General features: G+C 44.9%; 3 protein-coding genes across 5 annotated transcripts in view; 1 reads left to right on the top strand and 2 right to left on the bottom strand.

Moving 5' to 3' along the window:
• The window catches only part of LOC8053055 (poly(ADP-ribose) glycohydrolase), a 48,053-nt gene extending 47,517 nt beyond the window's left edge, over positions 1–536 (bottom strand). The window contains exons 1-2 of one of the 2 annotated variants that reach the window (XM_029981786.3): positions 377–490; positions 39–238 (exon numbers count right to left, since the gene is read on the bottom strand). In XM_029981786.3, the coding sequence (XP_029837646.2) occupies positions 39–238; positions 377–474 (298 nt within the window). In that variant the 5' untranslated portion in view covers positions 475–490. Of the gene's footprint in view, positions 1–38 lie in introns of both variants that reach the window. The other variant, XM_029981787.3, reaches the window with a different exon arrangement.
• LOC8053063 (40S ribosomal protein S24) lies at positions 516–10,884 on the top strand. 2 transcript variants are annotated; one of them, XR_005798668.2, is made up of 6 exons: positions 516–602; positions 1,016–1,084; positions 2,744–2,953; positions 4,303–4,419; positions 9,729–9,791; positions 10,813–10,884. XR_005798668.2 is itself a non-coding variant. In XM_029981788.4 (5 exons), exons 1-5 carry the CDS (start codon positions 600–602, stop codon positions 10,813–10,815), a joined length of 402 nt encoding a protein of 133 aa, XP_029837648.1. In that variant the 5' UTR covers positions 516–599; the 3' UTR covers positions 10,816–10,884. The 2 variants fall into 2 exon arrangements, 1 of the variants encoding a protein (XP_029837648.1); XM_029981788.4 differs by lacking the exon at positions 9,729–9,791.
• Positions 10,885–11,108: 224 nt separating this feature from the next.
• Positions 11,109–23,457, bottom strand: part of LOC115322242 (serine protease svh-1) — a 91,092-nt gene continuing 78,743 nt past the window's right edge. The window contains exons 24-26 of the mRNA XM_040216788.2: positions 17,198–17,374; positions 15,074–15,250; positions 11,109–11,264 (exon numbers count right to left, since the gene is read on the bottom strand). Of these exons, the coding sequence (XP_040072722.1) occupies positions 11,128–11,264; positions 15,074–15,250; positions 17,198–17,374 (491 nt within the window). The 3' untranslated portion in view covers positions 11,109–11,127. The remainder of the gene's footprint in view (positions 11,265–15,073; positions 15,251–17,197; positions 17,375–23,457) is intronic.

The raw sequence follows: 23,457 nt of genomic DNA, 5'->3' as shown, positions 1-23,457 counted from the left end.
CAGTGGAATGCGTGCCTCCAGAGACGTCGAATACGTACCTTCGGCGGAGCTCTCGCGGGATTCCCTCATTCTCGAGACGAACTCGAGTAAGCTGGACTGCTTCAAGCGCTTTTTGCTCGGTCCTGAAACATTGCTCATTTTGTGCAAAGAACTAAAGTTTCGCGACGCACATTCTGGTCGTTGCTGGAACAGTTGGTTTCTTTGTTGATCCCCGAAGGTGGCTCGAAGATACTCAAAACTGGATAGTAAGCAAAGACAGGGACAGTCACCACCTGACGCGGGAACCTTAATCGGCCGCACTCATATTCACGTCATGCGCCCGTTCTAGCCCTGCCGTCAAATAGTGAGACGTAGTAGAACCGGGCATAAGGCTGACCTGACACTGTGAGACAACAGCCGATCAATACGTGAATGAATGAGAAATTTGACCCGAAAAACGCTACAGCAAGCGCAATACCACGTAAATAAAAACATACTCTCGAACGGAGCCCGTAGGTTGACGGAAGTCAGTAGCGCCGGAAGTCGCTAGTTACTCTCAAACTCAGCGCGCTGGAAAACTGCAGCTCCCTCTTTAGGCGCCCTTCGTCGCAAAGCCGAAAATGGTGAGTGGTGTTTGCGTTAAAAATCCGAATTAATCCACGTTATTATAAGAGTATTATACACGAAACTGCATTAAGAGTTAAGCTCAAAGACCATTTTATTAATGCACTTGTGTTTGACGAAGATGTTGGCAATTTATTTGTCTAAACCAGTCGCATTATTGTAAGCGTTGTCGCACGCTCAGTACACCTTGTTTGAGTGTTTCTAATTTGTTTGATGCATGAATTCATAATAAAATTATATACAGTTATTCCATTACCAAAGGAGAAGACTGATCGTTTAATTTTGTTATGAATGTACTCGTTTATATCTTAGGGCCTTTAGTTTCGTGTGGTTCCGTGTGTTCGCGACGCGAAGAATTCCGGGCTATGTCTGCCGGTGTCTCAACGTGTTTCCTTTCAAAATTCTACCACAGGCGGACTCCTCAGTCACTGTGCGGACCAGGAAATACATGACCAACCGCCTGCTATGCAGGAAACAAATGGTAAGTGGTGGTATCATCTGCTTTACGCACTGCCAAGCTTCCAGAGCGCTGATTGTAGGCGTTCAGACGCATTTCCCGTGAAAGCTCGCGGCTTATGCGATAGTTTCAAACACGTTGGCTAACCAGTGTGCTGCCGTCGCTCACGAACACTGGCAAGCCGTGGCTTCATATTATTTTCATATATTCCTCCGGAAAGACTGATATTTGCCTTTCGGGACACATGGGACGTGCCCATGTGCACCGGAGTCAACCGAACCATCGGTCACGTTTCGCAGATAATCCTCGTTTGTCGCAGACAGCTGCAAGTTACTGGCTGTTAAATAAGCAGCAAAGAAAATGTCTGCAGACCTAATTTGTATTGAGTGCGACGCACACGATCTTATTATACTTCGTTTCAGCTTCCGTCCGAGCGCAGCCAAAGGCTGAGGGACGGTTCGCAACTTCGAGAAGAGCATTCCTACGCACCACAAAGTAGTTCACAAAAGTAATTTCTTTTAAAATAGCTGCTTTGTGCGTAAAAACTGCACAATGTTCCAGATGTGTACTGCTGAGAATGATTTGCAACTAAAGGAATCAAATCTTTGAAGTTTATTATTTTATTAATATACGTAAATGCATGTGGTTTGGTGAAAACATGTATATCCGCTGGCAACACGGCTGCAGCGCTCGGTTTTTCTGTGTGATTTCGTTCCCGTAATCGCCGAATCATGTGCTTCGCTGCTTTCCTCACCGAGTCGCTTCAAAACGTCCTTTCGCAAAGGCACCTTTGGGCGTCAGGCGCGAGAAGTCGTGATGAATGTCTACTTTCAAATTCGGCAGGAGACTCCGGCCGCGTCGTACCGACGCGTTGTAAACAAGCAAAACGTTCGGGCCACTGCAATTCAGATACACGGCGAAATCAGGGAACCCCTTTACCTGCCGATCACATTGAACGCCGAGAAGTTGTGGAAAGGACTGCGCCTCGATCCCTGGTATATCCAAACAATACAAGGAAACATCAACGGCCGGGTCATCGGGGACCTTGCAACGTGTACTTACAACTCGAAACTACGTACCGACATCGCCTGTGACTAAGTTTCAGAACGTGAAAGGGCACTTTTTAATCCTGTAGCAGACGATATCATTGATACACCCGTAGCAGACGAAATACTCGGCGAGCGCGGGCGGCGCGGCCGACCGGCGGCGCAGCGGAGTGATACAAAAGTGCAGGCGAGATCGCGTGACCTATTGCCGGCATGTGATTGGCTCCGGCCGCACGTAGCTTTGGCTGCGCTCGGACGGAAGCTGAAACGAAGTATAGCCGAGTACAGGGACGGTGTCCATTTCTTTTTCTACCACTGTCAAAAAACGTTGGCAGCGTCTATTTTCCTGGCGGCCGGGAGAATATTTCCCGAAATTCTACCGGCAGTTGCCTCTCATCGACCGTATAAAATCATGTGCCAACTGCCGGTAAAATAGAGACTCCTATTCTCCCAGTATTTCGTGGAAACGCGTTTCATGGACAACTTTTCGCGGATACAAGTTTTGTAGACGTGCTTCGTCGACACTGACGTTTCATAGACACTCGTTGAGCAAATTGCTCGCTGTAGGGGCACTTAATAATCGCGTGTGCATCACTGGGGCGCGTGATGGATTTCTGTGTTATGTGGTGCCTCGCAGGTGGTGGACATCATCCACCCGAACCGGGGCACCGTCTCCAAGACCGAAGTTCGGGAGAAGCTGAGCGCCATGTACAACACCACCCCGGATGTGGTGTTCTGCTTCGGCTTCAGGACCCAGTTCGGAGGTGGCAAGACCTCCGGCTTTGCCCTCATCTACGACACACTGGACTTCGCCAAGAAGTTTGAGCCAAAGTACCGGCTGTGCAGGGTGAGCTCGGTCTCGAGAAGGCCTTTGAGAATGAGGCTACAATCTATTCCCCCTTAAGCTGACAGTATGGTTGAAGCTACGTAGCTGTTGGACCACTCTTACGTCTTTCGCCACATGATCACCCTTCTTCCCCATACTAACGCTGCACTGCGAGCTTCATCCTAATAGCGATCAGAGCATAGTGAAGTGTGACCGTCAATGATGGACATTTCTCTTGACTCGAACGTGCTGTTATGTTTGACAGTAAGTTTGCATCATTAGGATTGGAGGGGTTTTTCTGTATTTACTCATGTCAGTTTGGCCTCCCTCGGTAGCCATTTTTCTGGTCGATGGTAAATGACAGGTTAAAGACATAACAGATGTTTGGCCTTCATTGCAAACTTCCTGCCTTGGATAACAATTCATCGCGTGCGCAGCCAGAGCCCGGTGAAAGGCCACGAGCATTTTTTCTTGGCATGTCGCTGACTTGTAGAAGAGCCCACTCTTATTTTGTGGCAGCAACGGTGCCTGGCGATTTCTTAGCCTTGGGCAATTTGTGTTCATCAGCAGTCTCCAATGACTGAAGTTTTTCTTTTGTGTGACTGTTTTGTTCAAACTGGAGCAGATTACCGCACAATCCCGAGATGCCCCACCCCCGAAAGATAGCCCATCCCTATTTTTCGCTTGATTTGCTATATCTTTTTAAACACAGAAAGGTAGCCCACTCCTAGTAGTGTTGTGATCAATGATGGCCTCGGTGTAAAATGTGGCTAGTTAGCTGTGGCAGGATATAAGCAAGCATTGCTTACTGCGAAGTACTATCATCTTTACTTTGTTTCCCCTCGCCACCATAACAAGCTTGGGGGCACGACCTAAAAATAGCAATTTTTTTTTACTTTTTCGATCGTACACTGAAAGTTAGCCCACTCCGTATTTTCCCCCGATTTGCTCTCGATGTTAGATGGGCTCTCTCTTGGGATTTTACGGTAGCTGCTTAGTAAAAAAAGCAGAATTTTTAAACCACTACATTTTATAAAATATAGATATGGGCTGACCGATGAATTTTTCAATTCATGACCATATTGTCTTTTTTTTTTTTTTTTCTAATAAAGAGGATTGAAAAGCTAAATACGAGAGAAATCCAAGAGCACTTGGCAGCAGAGGCTAAAGACAAAGCTCACGCAAGACATGGCAGTGTGACTCTTAATGGAGGGTTTTAATGTGCGACTGAAAAGAATCTGGTTTTGTTTGTGAGTTAGCAGACTTGAAAATTTTGTGTGTAGGATAGAGGTTATGGTTGGGTTCAGCACAACAACCTTGAAGAATGTTTGGGCATTGAAAGTAACACTTGCCTTGCGACTTGCCTGCAGAACGGTCTTGGTGAGAAGGGGCGGACAGGTCGCAAGCAGCGCAAGGAACGCAAGAACAGGATGAAGAAGGTTCGTGGCACGAAGAAGGCCAAGGTTGGAGCAGCAGCCGGCAAGAAGGTAAGTAGGGTTGGCCTGCCTTTCTCAGCCGTTTCACTGCTTCACAAAGAACCAGCCACTCACTTGGGAAAGGTTGGGATTGGCTGTGCCGTCTTTCTGCTGCTTTTGCTCTGGGATCTTGCTGTTTCTGAATGTGGTGATGGAGCTTGGGTGTGAACTTTCTGGGAATTTTTACTGCAGCTTGCTTCATTAACCTGTTGGCAGGCTGGAAAATGTATTTTTGCCAAATAGGTCCTGGTATTTTTAATGGCAGAAAGATTGTTAATTGCAGTTTTTTTAAAGAAAACTAGCAAATGGCTTTTTTTTTTTTTTTATTTATTAGCGAGGGTGCTTCCTTTGGCTCATGCAGAAGAAATATTTATATTACCCACTAGCTATCATCTATTTTCGAATTGAGCTGCAGAAATGTATTCGTTAAACATAACTAGGGTTTCGTGTTTTCTGTACTTATTTTTCTTTGCATTGAGGGGTTAATTTTCTGTTTATTTTTTGCCCCAATTTGATGTTTTTTGGTGTCTCTTTGTGGCCCCGATATCATATGGGCCCTGATAAACCCACGAACGGGGTTTATCGGGGCTGATATGATAAAAGCAGAGGTATATCTGGCACGCTCTGGAAAACACGTTATATGCATGATTTATTGCTAAATAAAACACATAGAACCAATTTCTGAAGAAACAAGCATTTTGGTTTTTATCGATTTGGGGGAAAAAACCTTTAGGGGTTATATTTCTGTGAATATCGGTATATACTGATAATGCGGAACCCTAAACATAACCTAGTCTATTGTAACTAGAAAATTCCATCTGTCAGTGTGTTGGGTTTCCCTCACTGCTGCCCACTCCAGTGAATGACACAACACACTGGTTCAAAAACGTATAGTTATTTATTGACTGTCATTGTTGCCCGCCGGAACCCACAGGACTCCCCAGCGTATTATCAGCCTCCAAGTGCACAGTAATGAAGTACTTAAAGAGACCATGAAATGACCTTATTCCTTTTGCCAGATAACTTATACATTACAGCTTCAACGTTCACTGAATGCTGAAGAGGCATCCATTTTCGTCTCGGTTCATTAACTTCTATACAAAAAATTAATGAAATGTTGACTTTTTCTTTCTCTTCAACTGACCGCAAAACAAGCTGCGGCGTAATTTTGACGGTCGTGACATACTCTGGGACAGGAACCAGAAGTTCTCTCGGCAGTACGAGATCTAAGCGTTAGCGGCGGCGAGTTGGGGGTGCGCCGGTAGGTTTTACTGCGCTGATGGCACCGACATATTTTCTGAATTGGCACCTCTCATTGCCGCGATAGCAATGGACGCATCGCGGCTGAGCGAAATTCAATGATATATGTTGCGCTACACCTACAGCATGGGACTAGTTCCACACACCGGCATGCCTGTTGGAAAGTGCGGCGAGTCTTCCGGTGAAGACTCCAGAAGTCAACCTGTTATTGTTGGTAAAAGGCGGCCCGTGTCGGTCGTTTGCAAAGCGTGTAGATGGAAACAAATTGCCGCGGCGTTTTTCGCGGCCTCGGAGATGCAGGAGCGAGCTGACGTTAAAAAAGATATGTTTGAACTACGACAGTGTCAGTAAGAGCCACGTAAATACCTCTTCTCACTTGGAGTGGACGCGCGCGTTTGATGGAAGTGCTGTATTCGCACTGTTGGTAAGCGCTTTGGGAACAATCTTTTACGATTGCAACTCAATACTGACGTGACACTTCGCAAAGGAAGGTTGGACCGGCATTGCACGTAGCTCCCACGAACTGTTATAGCTCGACAGTGACGTGCAGTCATGTCAGAATAAAAATAGTGTACTAATAACAGAGTGTACATACTGTGTTACAAAGGTAATCCATACGGCGTTTATTTGAGCTCTATATCACACTAAACAAGATAGAATTGACGAGAGTCTTTTTTGACAACAGTGTTAGTCAACACTGCCTTGGAAAGCAAGGGGAAGAGATGGACCTCACCTCTTAATCTAAAATTGAGCTCAGCGATCAAACTATAATACGGGAAGGGTCCACAAGGGTCGCGCGGGAATATTCCATTCAGCACGCCAGCCGCTCGTGGACAGACGGTCTTAGCCAAGTACCGCTGAAGCAACGCTGCGCCGAGCCTGAGTGCCTGCTAGGCCTATCTGCCGAGCTCGCTTGGTCGGCGTCGGTAGATTCGTCGCCGTTGTAGCTTTTCTCGGGTGTTTGTGGATCCAGCGTTCTTGTTTGTCGTGGTCTGTTTCAAGTACTTTTTTCTTGCTGCTTAAAGTCAAGACGCGCAAGAAGAGCACGTAAAAAAAATTAATTCGTTAGTCGACGCGGCCAAGTAACAGAACGACGCTGTCGGCCCTACTGTAGTTGCTTCATTTACCACACTATAGATGGCGCTTGGCCCTCAGCATTATCAAGTTTGGCAATTTTCGTCAGATCTGTAATTATGCTACAAAATGTGGATCGGAATATTATTTAGCAAAACTTTTAGGGAACATTCGCCGGCTATTTATTGTTTAGGATCGCGGTGCTGGTGAGGTAGGCTCTCTTGCCCAATAGGCAACATGGATTCGGCTGACATTTTGCGGTTCCGCGGATGCATCGCAGTGAAAAGGCAAAGAGCTCTCGAAGGAAAGAAGGCGCAAAAGAGTCCGATTTTTTAAAAGTTCTATAGCGACAAATTTTTTTTGGCTCCCTATTTTTGCGTTTTTGTGTTTCTTTTCACACTTTTTACGACGTGCAATGAATGAAATTCGATTTCAGAATTGTTTCATGGTCCCTTTATCTCTTAATTTTTCTCTCCTGTTGCCTTCAAGAGTGCATAAAGTGCTTAGGAGAGGGGGAAAAAAAAGCAGAAATCTCCTGTAAAACTCTTTAAGGGCAATATTCTCAGCCTGAACCTATGTTCTCTATAGATCCGGAGCTTATGCATCAAGTTACTGTATTTTGTAGGGCATAGAGCATTCTGACATTTTTGCAGTATAGTTAAAGAATTCATTGCAAAGCTAATTTGAAATGGGTAAACCTGTGTGCTGGTCGTTAAAGCAATTGACTCTACTTCTGATATTAGTATATTCTTACTACCTGCCCCTACGACTGCTGGGCTATTGTGTTGACGCCACCGAGGGGTTCCAACGCTGCTGTGCTTCTGGGCGATCAAAATGCCCAACACACTTTGGCCCCGTTTAATGCACAGTAGGCTTATGTTGCATTGAGATCCCCTTGTACTGAGCTGGGAAGTTAAGGTTGGATAGTTTCCTACCCAGTCGTGGTGTTAGGGTACATAGCTATTGACGTTCCGTACCATAAGTTATTTTTTGTTTTGTTCTTTTATGTAAGTTTTAATGAGGAAAACTTCTTCAGGATGTTATCTTAGAAAGTTGTTGTCTTACGAATTGCATCTACTCTCAATTTTGTGCCTGGGTGGTGGTGGTGATGGTGGTGGTTGGGTTTTCATGATTCTGTGAGTTGCCTCAATGCCTAATGCTTCCTCAGCCTGACTTTCTTGCAACTGGGGACTGAATGGTTCTCAAATAATGTTTTTAGTGGCTGAAGTTCTTCTACCTAAGGCCAGGACTTTTATCACTTAGCCTTGAGTTGGCTTGTTATTGGAGTCTAGTTCAATTCTTAGACCCAGCATGATTGGAGAAACCTAGTTGGATTTTTAGTCCCATTCTTGGTTTCCTGGCAAAAAGCTAATTGGGAAGCTCGAGAAAATACTAAGGACTGCAAAAATGTTGACCTCTTGGGAAAGTAATGACCTCCAAACTTCGCAGCTTTTTTTGTTGAAAAACTAGATATGGCATAGCATCATCATCCCTTTTCCCAATTACGATGAAGATCTGTTTGCAAAAAAGAAATCTGTAATAAGTGTATTATTTCCCATACACTTGAGACTTCTGTTACATATAAGGGTTTTCTATTGTCACCATTACTCCTTGGATATTTCAAAACCTGTATGAGGTTGTGGGCAGACTTGGGAACAGAAACTTCTGTGGATGCTAAGGGTAAGCTTTTCAGATTGTGAAAGTAATAAAAAGTGACTATTAATAGTACTGTATTTACTTGCACAATGAACAAATTCCGACAAGTACCAATACTTTGACTTTTTTTTTTCCCTCGCATAATCAACGCACCTCCAATTTTCGGCTCCGCAAGTCTAACTGGGTCCAATTTAGCTAGCCACTAAGCCCCTTTCCTATTGCCCCCAAGCGATCAAGCCAAGTCAAGCCTAGCCAAGCCGCTCTCGTATGGCAGCAAGTGCATAGTTGCGGAAGTAATCAACCGTGAAACAGAGTGGCGCGCACACTTGACGAAGCTTGGGTTGAGGAATTGCCCAGCCCCTGACATTCTTTGCCTATCGGATGCATTGATCTTAACAAGCACGCTGTCGTCTCGTCTGCTTTCGGTTAGGTCTAATTTCACATACTCCGGGTAAATGTGTTGAAACCGTAACGGAACTGTGCAGCAAAGTGCACACTGCATCATAGGTTGAGAGTGTCGTAGTCCGTGGTAACAGCCGGTCTCCATAAAACGAAACTTGATCTGTGCGAGCGGGCCTTGGTGGTGTGTGGTTGGACTTCGTACAAGTTCTTATACGACTGAGTAGTTGTGGTATATACCTGAGCGTGTCGCAGGATACTATCAATATATATCACATAAGAACAGTCACATTGCTTTCCTTGCCGAATGAGCTTCGTAGGGCGCTTTGCCTTCAGCAAATGGCATGCTGAAAGCGCCCTAAAAAGGTTATAAACCATGGTTATTGTGGCACGAACCCGACCAGCCATGGGCGTGTCTCCATCAGTGGAGAGGTGCCACGGTACCTTGCTGTGTCATATTGGCATCTAATATGACATTTGCACAAAGTGTGTAGATGCAAAAATTTTACGCCGCGTAATGAACGCCCTCTCCAATATTTGTCAGTTTTTCGAGAAAAACGTGTGTTCATTATAAGAGTAAATACGGTAAATCTTTATTGGCAAAATAAACTGCTGAAAGAAATGACAAATAGTAATGATACAGAACTGAACTACAGCACTATTAGTATTGCATCTGTTGTTGAAGGTGTCTTAGTTGGCATTTGATGGACATTCAAAGCTACTTCACAAGAGGACGACTGTTAGCTTGTAAATGCTTCGAGAGAGCTACGTAACTAACGGACATAGCTTCTGGCAATCATTGCCAGCTTGCATGCATAGCACAAGATTGTGGGGTTGCCCAGTACTGCTAAAGCGGTTGCTGGAAGGTCAGACTGAGGAATTGGAAAGTGCTTGCCGGCCTCTGACCAGAATCTGCTTTCTTTATCCTGCAGCGCTAAGCTGGGGTCGCTTGCTCTGCCTTCTTGCTGGCTTTCGCTGGTGTGGTGCTTCGAAAGGTGTCTCTCTCTCCCTCTCTCTCTGCTCTTTTTCTTCACTTTTGTTGCGACTTGTTGCTCTATTTCGTACTGCTGCTGAAGTAACCCAATAATGCAGGAGAAAGGAGCCTATTGCCTTGCAGAAAGGTTTGCTTTTTTCTCAAAAAAAGCACTGTAATGTATGTACAGCCTACATCTGGAGACGCAAGGGTCGGCTCTACGAAAGTAATGCTTCCCTTTGTAATCACTAATGGGTCTGAAATGTTATGGCATTTTTTTTTTTTTTTTTTCATAGTTAGTTTTTATGAGGTGCATTTTATGGTTGTGTAATTCTTGTATATCAAATTAGTATATACTTTTGAACAGGGTTGAGACTGGCATTTACTTGCTACTTTCAATTTAGGTTGGGCCCTTTAGACAAGGAAGCTCTAAATTGGTTCTTTTGACAAGTTGCCTCCTGATGGGACTGTTGTGTTAAATTATGCACTTCAAAACTTTTTAGTGCCTTGGCATCCAACGCCTATACTTCATTTCAGTTAAGTCCAGACACAGCTAATGGGGACCCACCAAACAGCGTAAAAAGCGCAAAATTGTTTTATGATTGGTTCAGCAATGATTGAACGCAGACATAAGCATGATGAACACCTGGATGATGCGCTTTTTACACTCTGATTAGTCACATTGCTTCGTAGCTTTGGCCGCATGTGGACTTAAGGTGAAACGAAATATTGTGGTGGAGTTTGATACTGCTTATTTTAATGCGCAGTACAACATCCTAATCTTTGCGAGCAGACTCGTGTAAAAACTGCAGACTGCCTTTTGTAGAATATTTTTGGTGGTTTTATAGTTTGTAAACTTTCAAGTTCTCTTTAAAATATGAGCAAAGAACCCTCTTTTTACCCTGAAATTTTTTTTTTCCTTTGTGCAATACTGCTTTCTTATCAAATTTATGATAAGTCCTTGCTTTTTTATTTTGGTTTCTTCAGTTAACAGAGTCGTGTAACACTGATTGTTTTTCTAATCTTTGTGCCTTTTATTTCAGTAACACCGGGGAAGGATGGCTGTGACACATGTACATTTGGGTCATCTTCAATAAATGTGGAGCACAACTCGACCACCCTGATGTGTATGTCTTGCGTCTTCCTTAGGATGCATCATTTGTGGCTTTGGAACAGTTGAGCGTTTGTGTATCATCAGGTTTATAATTGCATTGACTCGTAAGGTTATGCATGGCAAGTTTACTCATTTTGTTTACTCTACTCTGACCTCTTTGTGAAGGAAGATTCCCACATCAAAAACCACATATTTTCCTATAAGAAGGGAACCAGGAGGTGCAACTTTTGTTTTATGCAGTATTTTAATACTGGCTCAGGAGTTCCACTTCCGTGTTGGCAATCCAGTCGAGGTACTCTTGTACCTTGACGTAGACACCAGGTCTGTTGGGGAGGCCACATTCTTCACCCCAGCTGATTATGCCGAAGACTGCAAAGTTGCCTGCGCACAATAGTTGATTATGGTGCTTCATGCCTGCATGGCTCCTGTCGTGCATAATTATTTTCTAGTAACCTGAAGTTAATTTTGTTTGCACAACTTGGGCCCCACTTCATTCCGGGGCTGTATGAAGCATATGCAGATACTTAAACCTTATGCATACTAAAATAGCATATTTGACTTTACTCTTTCAAATCAAATCGCAAATTTTTCCACAAACTACATTTGTGACATGGGCAGTGGAAAAAAAAGATGCGTTTTTGCAGCTTGACAGGTTCAAGACTGGTGGAGGGGATGCAAAATAAATATACATATGCACAAGAGTGAATACTAAATTTTTAGAAAGGTAGTTTGTGCTTGACAAGCAAGACATGTATATGTGGGTGTATTATAAAAAATGGGTAGCTTGTGCCTGGAGCTTTCAAAATTGAGGTTCTGGAATGGGGTAATGCCGCAGGGATGCCAATGACGTGTTGGATATTCTGATTAGTTTCTAATTTCGCAAGGTTGAATAATTCTAACATTTTTTTTTACAGACTGTTTATAAGTTGCAATTATAGTTTGTCGCAAGTAAGAGTTGGGAGGAAGCTCCTCCCACCTCTTTGCACTTTATTAGAAAATGCCATAGAGAGATGAATCAAGTATTGACTGCTAAAGAAGAAAGTGGTGGCACCAGTTTCCCCTGAATTCTTAACATGTCACCGACTACAGTCTGGATGCACTTCAAATACATAAATCATTTTGTTTTTAAGAGGAATAGAATGGTGATACCGAGAAACCATTTCATTTGTCCTAACATTTTCTTTTTAACAGCCACAACTTGCTAAACTACTTTTGTAGTCTGGATAGGAGTAGCAGGAGGTGAAATAGAAAACAAGAACATTCCAAGATGTGTTCAGAAAGCTTGCCTAGGGTCTAATATTCTGAACATGCACTATTGTGCTGAAGCCCAGAACTAAATATGTAGACAAACTGACTCGGGATACTGGGAAAGAAATTGGCTTTGTATTTGCCGTGTTGATAACCAGTGAACTAATCTGCCCAGCGTTTTGTATTCGGAAAAAATTTGCTTTAACAACAACCATGTCCACCCTGGAATGAGTAAAATAATATGCGAGTGTCATAAGCAGCATGCACAATAATTTTGGTTGAAGGTTCACCGTTTAAAATAACTTATATTAGAAACAACAAAGGACCGAGAATACTTGTGAAACACCCGAAAAAATGCTGCATAGTGGATATCCACTTGCTAACTTGGAACACTGAAACGAGTGTTGTAATAGGCTCTGGTAAGTGATAATACCATAATATAATTTAGAGGGCTTTGGTGATTTACTCGATGGAATGCTTTGTCTGAAGTCTATACACCTTTCCAAAAACCGCTCCTTGGCCACCGCCATGTTGCTGATGCGGCTGGTGCGACTCTCGCATCCTCTATCAGCTAGAAATTTTCTGCCACACTCTTGTACTGTGAAGAGCCGCTCAGCGCGGTTCTCTACCTACGTTTTTGCGGTTTTGCATTCGACGTTTTCTCGCCCTTCTTGAAAGTTTCCACTCGATTTTTTTTAATGCGTGCTGGGTACCCTTTTTGTGTTATCTTCCATTGTGAGAAATAAGGCTGGTAAGTGCCTGCCATTCAAGCTGTTCTGCTCGACATTCACGGGAAACGAAGGAGGTGAAGGACGTCGAACGACCCTCGACCCGATTTCGCGAACATTGTTCTCCCCCCTACCAGAGATCATCCGCGTAGAATCATCAGTCATCTCCAAAAATAGTCCGGGGTGGGAAACCGGTCAGTCGCGTTCGTGCCTTTGCAAAGTTTGCATTGATGCTGTCGTGAAAAAAGGAAGCTCTCCCCAAAACGTGCCCCAAAACGAAGTTATCTTGGATTCCGTCCGATCGTCAAGATGTGACGTGATTGTCGTCCACTGTGACTGTGTGGTACGTACAATATATTGTTCGAATGTTAAAACTTGCCAAATTGTATGTCCCTGGCCTGTCCACCGGTAAACACGTTATTTGTGAGCGTGAAAAATGCATACCTTTCGGTTATCTTCTGTTGTAAATTATTTTCGACAGCTAAGCGCTTTGTCGTCTGACGCGCGGTTAATCGAGCGTCGCCGTCAAAACTTATCGTAAAAAGAAAAACGACAACTAACATTCCAGCCGCATTTGTTCTGTCGCGCGCGTACACAACAAAAGTAGTTTATTTTTATTTTTATTATTATTTTTTCTTTTTGATATTTTAAATGTGGTTCAATGCTTTCTCCGTGTCTTCGGGAAAATACATGCACCATAAAACACAATATGCAGCGAGAAAAGACGAAAATTTAGCTGCCAGCAGTGTTTGAACCTGCGCCTACGCAGGCTGCGCCTGTCGAAGTCGCAGTCCACTCGTTTAGGGTTAGCAGGGACGCCGGTGAGAGTCTAGCCTCAAACCCAGTGACTAGGCTCAAAAACGGTTTGTTGTCCCTGGGGTCGAATGATTCTTGGAAAGGTGTATAAATATACCCGACATAAAAAAGATCTCAAAATGTTCTAGTATCATTTTCTTACGTACCAATGTGCCAAGAAACGGAGAGGAGACGAGAGTGTGCGGGGACATTAGAACACCGCGCTCTGGTTGGAATGATTAGTGGGTAAACCTAAAGTGCTTTGGCGTTAGAACGCCAAAGCTGGATGCCGTGGAGACAAAGGCAGCTATAGTTTGTTGCAACTCAAGAACAGCAGGAGACGGTCCATTCCGCATTAGCAGAGCAAATGCTGGAGAGCAGAGTGGATTCCAGCGTTTCCTGTGCTAATGTGGAACGAGGGAGGGGCTCCGAGCTCTCCTGGAAACAGAACTCTGCGTTTAGACCTTCCCGCGCGCTCTCTGCTCTCCCTCAGTTCGTCGGCACATAAAGCTGTTTATGTGGATTTATGTCTTCTGAATTCAAACAGAGAGTATCAACAAAAAATATTTTTCAAAGAAAATTAAGAAGTCGAAACGAAAGTTTTTTAATTGGCTTCGAAAACTTGGAATTACTCAGAAGCAGGTAATTACTCATTTCTCGCGTTGGACGGTGGTGATACTATAGTAAGTGACAGGTCAAGAAGGTAGCGGCCGATGCCCCTCAAAGGGAATCATATCCCTCCGCCACCTCCGCATCCAATAGCGTCCCATCGTTTCCGTGACGTCGTGGCCAACGCGGGAGAGGGTTTTGCCTTCCTGTAAATATTTGCTTTATCTTTGACTTAGCGTTGCGGAAGCCACGAGAGGGAGATTAGAATTTTCCCCCTCCGACAGAAACAAATACGACTTTGGGGGGTTATGTTCCCCCTCACATGGATACAAAGGTCACTTTCAGGGGCTCGGTTCCCTCTCCGATGAATACAAAAATCGCTTTCATAAAAGGTGGGGGCCGGAGACAAGTTAGCATCACTCTAGCCATTATCTATTCATTGAAACGGAACAAGGGGCGTTTCCAGGGAAATATTCCTTCGACTGCGGATGGATTTTAAACGGGCGCATCACGCTTATGAGAGGAGGAGCTTCTTCTACCTTGCAACCGACTAAGAGCATTTCTGAATTTTTGTGAAGTAATTGGCGAAGTGGGAAGGCCCGCGCTTGGATGCATGTTCCCTTGGTTTGTGTACCCACCTTTCACAGTGAAATTTATGCTCGAAACTGCATAATTCTGAAGGAAGTCTCGTCTCTACCACTAAAGGGGAAAGCTTCCGAACGCCCTTGGCATTGCTTTTAACAAAAATCTTGCGTAACCCCCATATCCGCTGCTGGTACCTGAGGCCGATGGCCAGAACGGCTTTGTTACCTGTGATGGAGCGACAGACGAGAGGTCCTCCGCTGTCTCCGTGACAGGCGTCCATGCCGCCGTCTACGTGCCCAGCGCAGAACATGCCACGCTTTATCCTGTAGCCGTACACCCAGGGCTGCTCGCACTGGCCAGGCTCGTACAGGGGCACCGCTGCCGTCTGCAGCACAGACGATTCTGGCAGGAAGAAACCGGTGCCTTTTTAGTCAGTCTTGCCCTGTGCGCTATAGGCTAAATGTGCAGAGCATTCGCTGGTGTTCTACTGAATGAGCATTTAGGAAGCCAAGGTGTCACCCAAAGCAAGGAGCTTGTATTTATTAGCTGCGAGATCCGACAGAGAAGCGGAGTAACGCACGGCTCTTATTTCGAGCACCGAATTATTCGGGCACAAGGCCAAAGCTGTCGAAGGCGCATGTTCGTCGCTTGGGTAGGCGAGCAAAGCGCGCGCCATATGATATGCACGAACGCTCAAAATGGCACCGGCCAGAAGCCCAGAAGCCGGCAGCAACTAGAGATCTGTGCGGGCTCGGGCTAGCCCAAAAGGCCGACCCGACAGTCGGGTCGGGCTCGGTCCAACATATGAGAGCACCGTCCGGGTTCGGGCCGGTGTATCCTGAACTGCGTCGGGCTCGGGTCAGGCCCGACGGCCAGACCTTGCCAAGTATTTCAGAATTTCTAAAAGACCTCGAAGTACCCTTATTCTTGTATAGTTGCTGGGCACGTTGTGGGTGCCGTAACATTTCTGCATCAAGATGGCAGGTATACGTCATAAAGCTGTTGAGTGAGGGCAATGGGCTTCAAGGTTCGAGCAACAGAAAATGTGGGCAACACCCTATTTTTCGTTAGGCTTCCTCCTTTTTTAATGTATATGAATCTACGGCCCAAGGCATCCGTACGTCACCAATGTGAGAATAAAAAAACAGTATTCACTTTCGCAGCATAAAGCTAAGTCCGCTTTAGATATATTTGTTTCCATTAGAAGTTAAAAATAAAAAGCAGAAATTGCTTCTTTGTTGTTGTTTTGCACCTAAATTCAAATACTTATCCTTTAGAAACCAGACTTTTTCCAAATACTTTTTATGGCAATTTACATGCGAAAATCAATTATACTGAGAAATATGCAACACTAATTTAACCACTTTCTAAGAACTTGCCTCAGAGAGCAAATTCCCCAGATTTTGTTAATCCCGAATTCATGACATTCAAATAAAATGATTTAGTGAACTTGACAATTTATAGGCATTTACGTTGATATAAGGATTTGTTTTTATTATAAGAATGTGGTGCAGAAGTAAGATTATATTCTTCAAAGCAAATATTGTAATAGTGGAAAAAATATATTTCTTTGCATTTATAACATTTTCATATATTTATACTGCACTGATGAAAGTGCTGCACCATTTGCAACAAATTGCCCCATCAACGAGAGTCTGCTACATCTTGCGCCTAAGTGCCATTTATGCTGAGAATTGCGCCACAGTTCCGCCGAGGAGTGCTTGTACAAAGTAAATTATTATTATTTTTAAATTATTGGTTCATATTTAGAGAAGCAGAAGGAAACGTAAATGGTACAAACGTCCGTTTCACAGCGCCTCTACCCACCGTATAGTTTGTTTCATCTCAGGTCAAATCACAACCAAAGGCTTAAACACGTACTAAAATCGCAAGTCTAGGGGAATTCGCAGCGCTCTGTTGGTTTATCCAGTGAAGGAGCATAGCAGTCGTGGCGAAGCAGATGATACAACGATGACGTGGTGCGCACGCGCACGTTTCTGAGGGACCCGGGAGACGCACGACGGCGCAAGCCCGGTGAATCTCCGCCTTATGTCGTGAGTCCGTGGCGTCTCCTGCAAGAGCGACGGTCACTTCCCGCAATACTTAGAGTTCAAAATTTGAGACCGTTCGTCAAGCGGAGCATATCAATAGCACCACGAAGAGGATGATAGAACAGGAACAAGACGAACTCCGCGATGGTGCGCTTTGGATGGTGTCTGATTGATTCCGTAAGCTCGTATAGCGTCGGCTTGCGTCTAAACGAAGTAAAGATTGTACTGTTGAGCTTATACATTTACTGTGAATGGGGCATGGTGCGACGCAAGTGGGCTTCCGCTACGAGGTACTCACGCAGTTGGTGGACGTTGATGATGGTCTTTCCCCATCCGGCGATGACGCAGGAGGTTCCGGGGGCGTAGACGTCCTCTTTGGTGGGGAGGCACACGGGCATCACGTGGTCGTTGAACAAGATGCCGTGATTGCGGATAGGTCGAAGCTTCAGCAGGCTGATGTCATTGAAGAAAGTGTCTGCGGGATGATACGCGCCTGTGTTTAGTCCATTCGCAGGAGAATTATCTCGCGGCTATGTAAGAGGGGTCAAAACTTGGTATTGGCTAAATTGCGCTTTTTGCCAAAGACGTTTAGGATGCAATTTCAAGGCGGGCTTCGCTGTATACAAGCATCCCCGTAACAAATCTCACAAGTTGCGTGGCGTAGTTGACGCATGTTTGTGAGGGTAAAAGCGCTAAAAACAACAGACGCAAAACGTTTCGAAGGCCATGAGCTTTAAAGGGGCGATGCAACGATTTTTGTCGTTTTGTGCAAATACCGCTTAGAACGGATCCGTGACGTTAATGACCTGTGAAATACCCGTTCGTTTTTCACCACACGCAATCGAAGTCGCCGAAAAAATTAGAGAAAAACGAGCACCGTTCACCCCCTCAACTCGCAGCCAGAACAAGCGGTCACGTGATCTGGAGCCGATTATATGCCGCCAGTGTTGATCATAGCCACGCGCCGGCGTTGGAAAGGCACAGGACACGCGCTGAGTTCCAGACATTGTTATGGTTCGGCTGTTGTCGTCATAGCAGCGATTGGACACAGGACTCTACCCGAATGCTTCTCGAGCTATAGATTATCACGAGCCCAAATCGAGTGCCCACGCAATGCTCGGGTCCAATCTATGAGCCGTATTCAGATATCGTCACTGGGCGGTACTGCTACCGCCCAGCTACGTCATTAGGTTTTGCGAAGGAGAGATTGAATGAAAACGCTCGATTTTGTCCTCGAAATTACAGGGTAACAAGGGAGTTTCTTGGTCAGTGGCGTTGCGTGCGAGTATCCTTGTGTCCCACTAGTGCCAGTAAGCTCGTGCAAAGTGAAAAACATTCCATTTTAATATCGTTGCACCGCTCCTTTAAAGGGATACTGAACCGAAATTTGAATTTCGCAAAATAAGGCTCTAGAAGCGTTGAACGGGACTCTACGAACTCCGAAACATTGCTCGTACATCGATATCTCAAACGGATGGCTGCACTTTTCGAAAAGAAGGGCGCGATCAAGCGAGGCCTCTGACATCACTGTCCTCCGGGAGAATTTGAGAATGAGGGGGAGCGGCCTCGCTTCTCTCCTCCTCGCTTCGGTTCACCAGCTCGACACGGGACGTAGTGAGGAGGAGAGGGAATAAGAATCGTGACGTCCCTTGCCTTGTCGGCCTCGTCGGCCGGGTTCAGTCGGGCGATTCTTTTCTAAAAATATGGCGATCCGTTAGAGATATCGCTGTATGAGTGATGTTTTTGGGTTTTGCATCGTCCCGCCTATCTGTGCAGCCTTGTTTTGTGAGTTCGAAATTTCGGTTCAGTATCCCTTTAACGATTCCTACCAAAACGCTGCTATGTATTAAAAAAAAAAATAATCCGTCGTCAACGCCGTTGTTTTGTTCGTATAGGTACGGTTTCGTGTTTTCGGGGTTCTCTTCGAATTCAGGCTTTTTTTTTTTTTTCGGGGTTTTATTTATTTTTTTCTCTCGGAGATTCGGTATTTTTCGGTGTTTTTCAACCTGCGGACAAACAAATCAACATTTTTTTTTCTGTGCTCATGTTGAAGAAAACAGGAGACAGGTGCAAGACTCCCTAACTTCTCAGGATTGCGCGCGTACACCGAATACTTGTAAATGGGATGCGAGAAGGAAACGATTGTACGGGGTCTGGTTCCTTTGAAAAGAAGCAGCGTCGAGCGCAGTTCAGGTTGCTTCAGGGCGGGCTGTGTCCTGGGACAGAACAAAATGAACCTGTATAGCCGGTGACAGGTTAAGACTAAACTGAAAGCTCCCCCCACCTCTTTCCACATCGGTGGAGTGAACACTGGACAAGAGGCGACCCCCTCTCCAGCGTCCGCCCTGATGAAGTCACCGACTATGGATAAATATTTATTTCCTCGAAGCCTCGGTTTTTCTCATTCCAAGATAGCTCCTATTCTTAGATAGCTCCTAAACTTTTTTTTTTTTTGCTTTTTTTTTTTTTTTTTGATTTAGGTAAAAATAGCTCGGGGGTTAATTTACAGGATTTATCGGTGAACACCGAAAGTAAGGAACCCTTTTTATGGGTAACAAGTGTGGTGACTCCACAGTTGGAGCTATGCTGCCAGTTGGGAAGTTTAGGGGGACCTGAAATGAGCCTTTGCGGTTCCTCTTTTCGCTTTGAGTAGGGAACAATGCTTTCCGGGTATCATACACTTATGTAGGTTGCTGAGACGGAAACTAGTAAAAAGAAAAGGAGTATATTATAAGGTGGATGTTGATCATTGCAACCTCGTGTGCAGCATCTGACGTCACTGCGTTAAAACAGTTTTTTTTTTACTTCTCTTTTCCGTGAGCAAAGGAATAGTATTCTACTACTAAGTAGGCAGCCTCGAATATGAGTCAAAGCATCCCAGCATCCAGTGTCTTCTTGGGTTCTGGTCTTTTTGGAAGAAATTTTCGATATTGCAGCCCTATTATACATATTGTCACGAATGACAATAGATGAGGCGGTGATACTGAAGAAATGAAATGTTTAATGGGGCGAACTTGTGCCCGAAAATAAAAGGGTACAAAAGATAATAACAGCGTCGCGGGCGTCGAAGTCGGCGTAACCGCAGGTTCGAGCGCTGGGGCGAGACCGACTCGATAAGGTCGCGGGCGGCCTCTTATCTAGAGTGAGTCACTATCTCGAAGATTCGGCGGAGAAGGTTCGAGCGTAGCGCGCTCGGGGCGAGAATGAACAAGCACTTTCTAGAACAACAAAAGCAGGGATAAACGATAGAAGTTATGTCCGCAGCTAGAATAAACGAGAACTTTCTACAAGTCCGTGACTTTGCGAGCGGCAATATGATACACTTCTCTGAAGTTTCTTTTTCTATTTGAACACACTAATCTCTGCTATTTTAGATGCGGAGCATCTCTTGCTTGGGTCTATGTCCCGCGGCGTCGTAGTCCGCACTCACACTACGCATGCGCAACTCTCCTCCTTCCCTCTCTCCAACAGCTGCGCGTTACTCCAACACCTCCTAGAGAAGAAGGCCAGAGCGCTCTGAGAGGTTACGTCACAATGGCGGAGGAAGGAAGTCCATGGCGCAACTACGTGAAAATACGCTATCGACGTGAAAACAATGTCCCTTGACAAGCGGCGCGGTGGTGTTCGTTCATGCGCGTTTATCCGACATTAATATACGTTTTAAAGGCGCAGTCTTGTACAATTTATTATATATATAATATAAACGTATTATATAACGCGCTACCATGGTTGAGAGTACCAAAATTATATTTATGAGTATTCCCGTAACCGCGGGACTACGTGCAGTTCCGCAGCACCCCACACTTTTCGAAAGGACCGGCTGCGACGCTGCTGATGCCACATGGCTTCGATTCTGGTAAATTTACGTTGTGTGAGAGCTGCTGACTGTCTGAAAAGGAACGCTGAGACATCTCAGAAGGGAAGCAAACCGAAAAGAAATCCAGTCGTTGTCGCAGGGAGCCCACACCAGCAAGAGATGGGTCGACAACGTTAAGCCTTTCGTCGTCGCTGCTCTCGTCGCCGTTGCTCTCGTCGCCGCTGCTTTCGTCGCCGTTGCTCTCGTGTGTGGTACTTTTGAGACTTGTTTCCCGTCGTATTTCTGTCATCACCGTAGTCTCGGGTAGTTTTTTTGTGTGTTCGCTTGATACTACGGCATTTTGCGTGCATTTGTGAAACAAGTCCTGCTACGGTTTGAGTGACGTGTGACAACTAGCCAACGAAGGCTCTGGTCGACTAATCGATAGACCTCTCTCTCGACAGAGAGAGGCTTCTTGGAGTTCGTATTCAAATGTGTTCGTCACGGATATTGTGGGACGTATGGATACGATCGACAGGTGAGAAACAACTTATTTACGGGCTTTCTTGTTCATGTAGGAGCAGTTGCGTCGACATTTGTAAATATGCGCGCTAATCTAGTTTTCACTGGAAGATGAAAATCAAGTTTGTGTGATTATTGAAAGTGAGTTGTTTGTGATTCTGTGTTTATTTATACTAAAGTTATTTTATTGCCTTTTCCGCGTTTATACTAGAATCTTAACTGTATTAAGGTGATAGTATTATTATATACAAAACAAGTTATGTTTTGTTCTAAGGCAGCTCGAGCCCATAGGGAGAAGTAAATTAGTAGACTTAGTAGTAAGTTTAGTACCCCTGCCACAGGGAAACGTTAATATATTTTCATTCAGTGATATAGGATTTAATCAGCTCGCGGTCTTGAGTGATTATACGAGCGCCGCAAGCGGATTTGTCGACCCTATAATGTCATTCGATCGAAATTACATTAATTTTGCCATGTGGCCGGGGTATGATGCAAGAATTCAGTGACTGCACGCGATAACGTCGCTTACATGATCGTGAGAAACGCTTGTCTTGCCTTGTCCGCGTTGACTATGTCTACCTGATTTTTAACTGTTCTGTTTTGCTGTTTCAAAATCACTGCGTGTCTCGCCATTTTGTCAAAGTATTTCTGTATAAAATATGCATTCCTGCAACAATAATTGCGTGACTCAATGTTTTCGACTTAAGACAATCACATTTTTCGATAGACGTCTTGTACGCATACCTCGTGCCATTTCGTACCGATTATTTAGCGGTGTAATATTTTGCTCGTGTAATAAAATGTTTTCTAGACCCGTTGCTATCTGCAGCTTTCATTTTAGCTAATATGACACGCGTATGTGACTAAAAACGCGTTACGACGGTCGATCTACGCACGTTGCATTCGCTTCGACGCGCGCCCCCGATGGCCTTCCTTTGCGACGTCACGAGAAGAGCACTACGGCCTTGTCTTCTAGGAGGTGTTGGTTACTCTCTCCGCTCTCTCTCTCTACCAGCTGCGAGCACTTCGCGTGCGTTCGCTTCTACTCACACCGCGCGCGCATGCGCAACTCTCCTCCTCTAGTCTCCTCTCCTTCAAGTGTGAATATAAGCAGCGGTAGCGCGCTGCGCGTGTTCAGTTCACCGCTGTTGACTCCACTTCTCTCCGTTCTTCCGATGAAGTGTGATGGAAGCAACAGTCCCGTCAGTTAGTGGGTTGGCGCAAGCAAGCGTCAGCACCACCCCACAAACTAACAGCAACGCTACGTCCACTGAAGACAAAGCTGCGCAGCGAAGGGCACGCGACGCTGAGCGCAAACGCTTGAAGCCAGCGGCAGACCCTGAACTACGGCAACGAGAAGCGGCGTCCATTCGTCAACGTCGAGCGGCGGATGCTGAACTACGACAACGTGAAGCAGCGGCGGTTCGAAAACGTCGAGCAGCAGAACCTGAAGCCCGTTCACATTCTTGCAACCGAGTACGACCGAGAGAGACCAAACCGGTTTTTAAGCCTCTTGCGATCTCTTAGGACCAGCTCCGCTCAGCGCATCCGGTCTCAAGAAGTCTTTCTCGGTCGTACTCGGTTGCAAGAGTGTGAACGCGCCTTGAGGTTCGGGACCGTGAAGTTTAACGTAAACGTACGAAGCGAGCGGCGGAACCCGAACGATCCGCTTTGCTCCGCATCACCCCATGGTTCCCCTCGGGAAGATGGTGTAATTTTTTTAGAAAGCAATTCTCGGTGCTTGTTTGAAGCGCTATTTATTTGAATTTCATTCAGAATGCATTAGTGGGGGACCTTTTTTTCTGTCATATTAAGAAATGTTTTTGTTTTTTGTTTTGTTTTTAATGACGCGGTTTGATTATTGTTTATTGATGCGCCGATTCATTGTGTATTGTTTTGTTTGTGTTGATATAAGTAAACAAATGGTCATTCACATACTTTTTAGGTATATCAAAGCCAAAAAGTTGTGTAAGTTCTTAAAAAAAAAAATCCTTACACCTAAAAAAGAATGAACAATTTAGGGACTAGGGTTGCATAACAAGAATTTCACTGCTTTGCACAAGGATTCGCTCTTACGCTGTTCTACAAGCGTGGCATAAGAGCCGTATGTACAGTTCTACCACTTCGGAAAAAAGATATATATATTTTAACTTTGTGTAATTAACACGTATGTAAAAAAAGAAAAAAAAAAGATATATAAAAAATGCAATATTTACGCAGCGAGCCGCAATCTGACAGGC

Source organism: Ixodes scapularis, unplaced genomic scaffold, assembly GCF_016920785.2.
Source record: "Ixodes scapularis isolate PalLabHiFi unplaced genomic scaffold, ASM1692078v2 PGA_scaffold3__209_contigs__length_174095766, whole genome shotgun sequence".
Lineage (NCBI taxonomy): Eukaryota > Metazoa > Arthropoda > Arachnida > Ixodida > Ixodidae > Ixodes > Ixodes scapularis.
This window is presented reverse-complemented; position numbering and strand designations above follow the sequence as displayed.

What these genes read in the sequence shown, in the direction of transcription:
- LOC8053063 (XM_029981788.4), top strand. An exon ending in TGCTATGCAGGAAACAAATG is followed by an intron (nt 1,085 to 2,743) that starts GTAAGTGGTGGT and finishes GGTGCCTCGCAG; the next exon opens with GTGGTGGACATCATCCACCC. An exon ending in CAAAGTACCGGCTGTGCAGG is followed by an intron (nt 2,954 to 4,302) that starts GTGAGCTCGGTC and finishes ACTTGCCTGCAG; the next exon opens with AACGGTCTTGGTGAGAAGGG.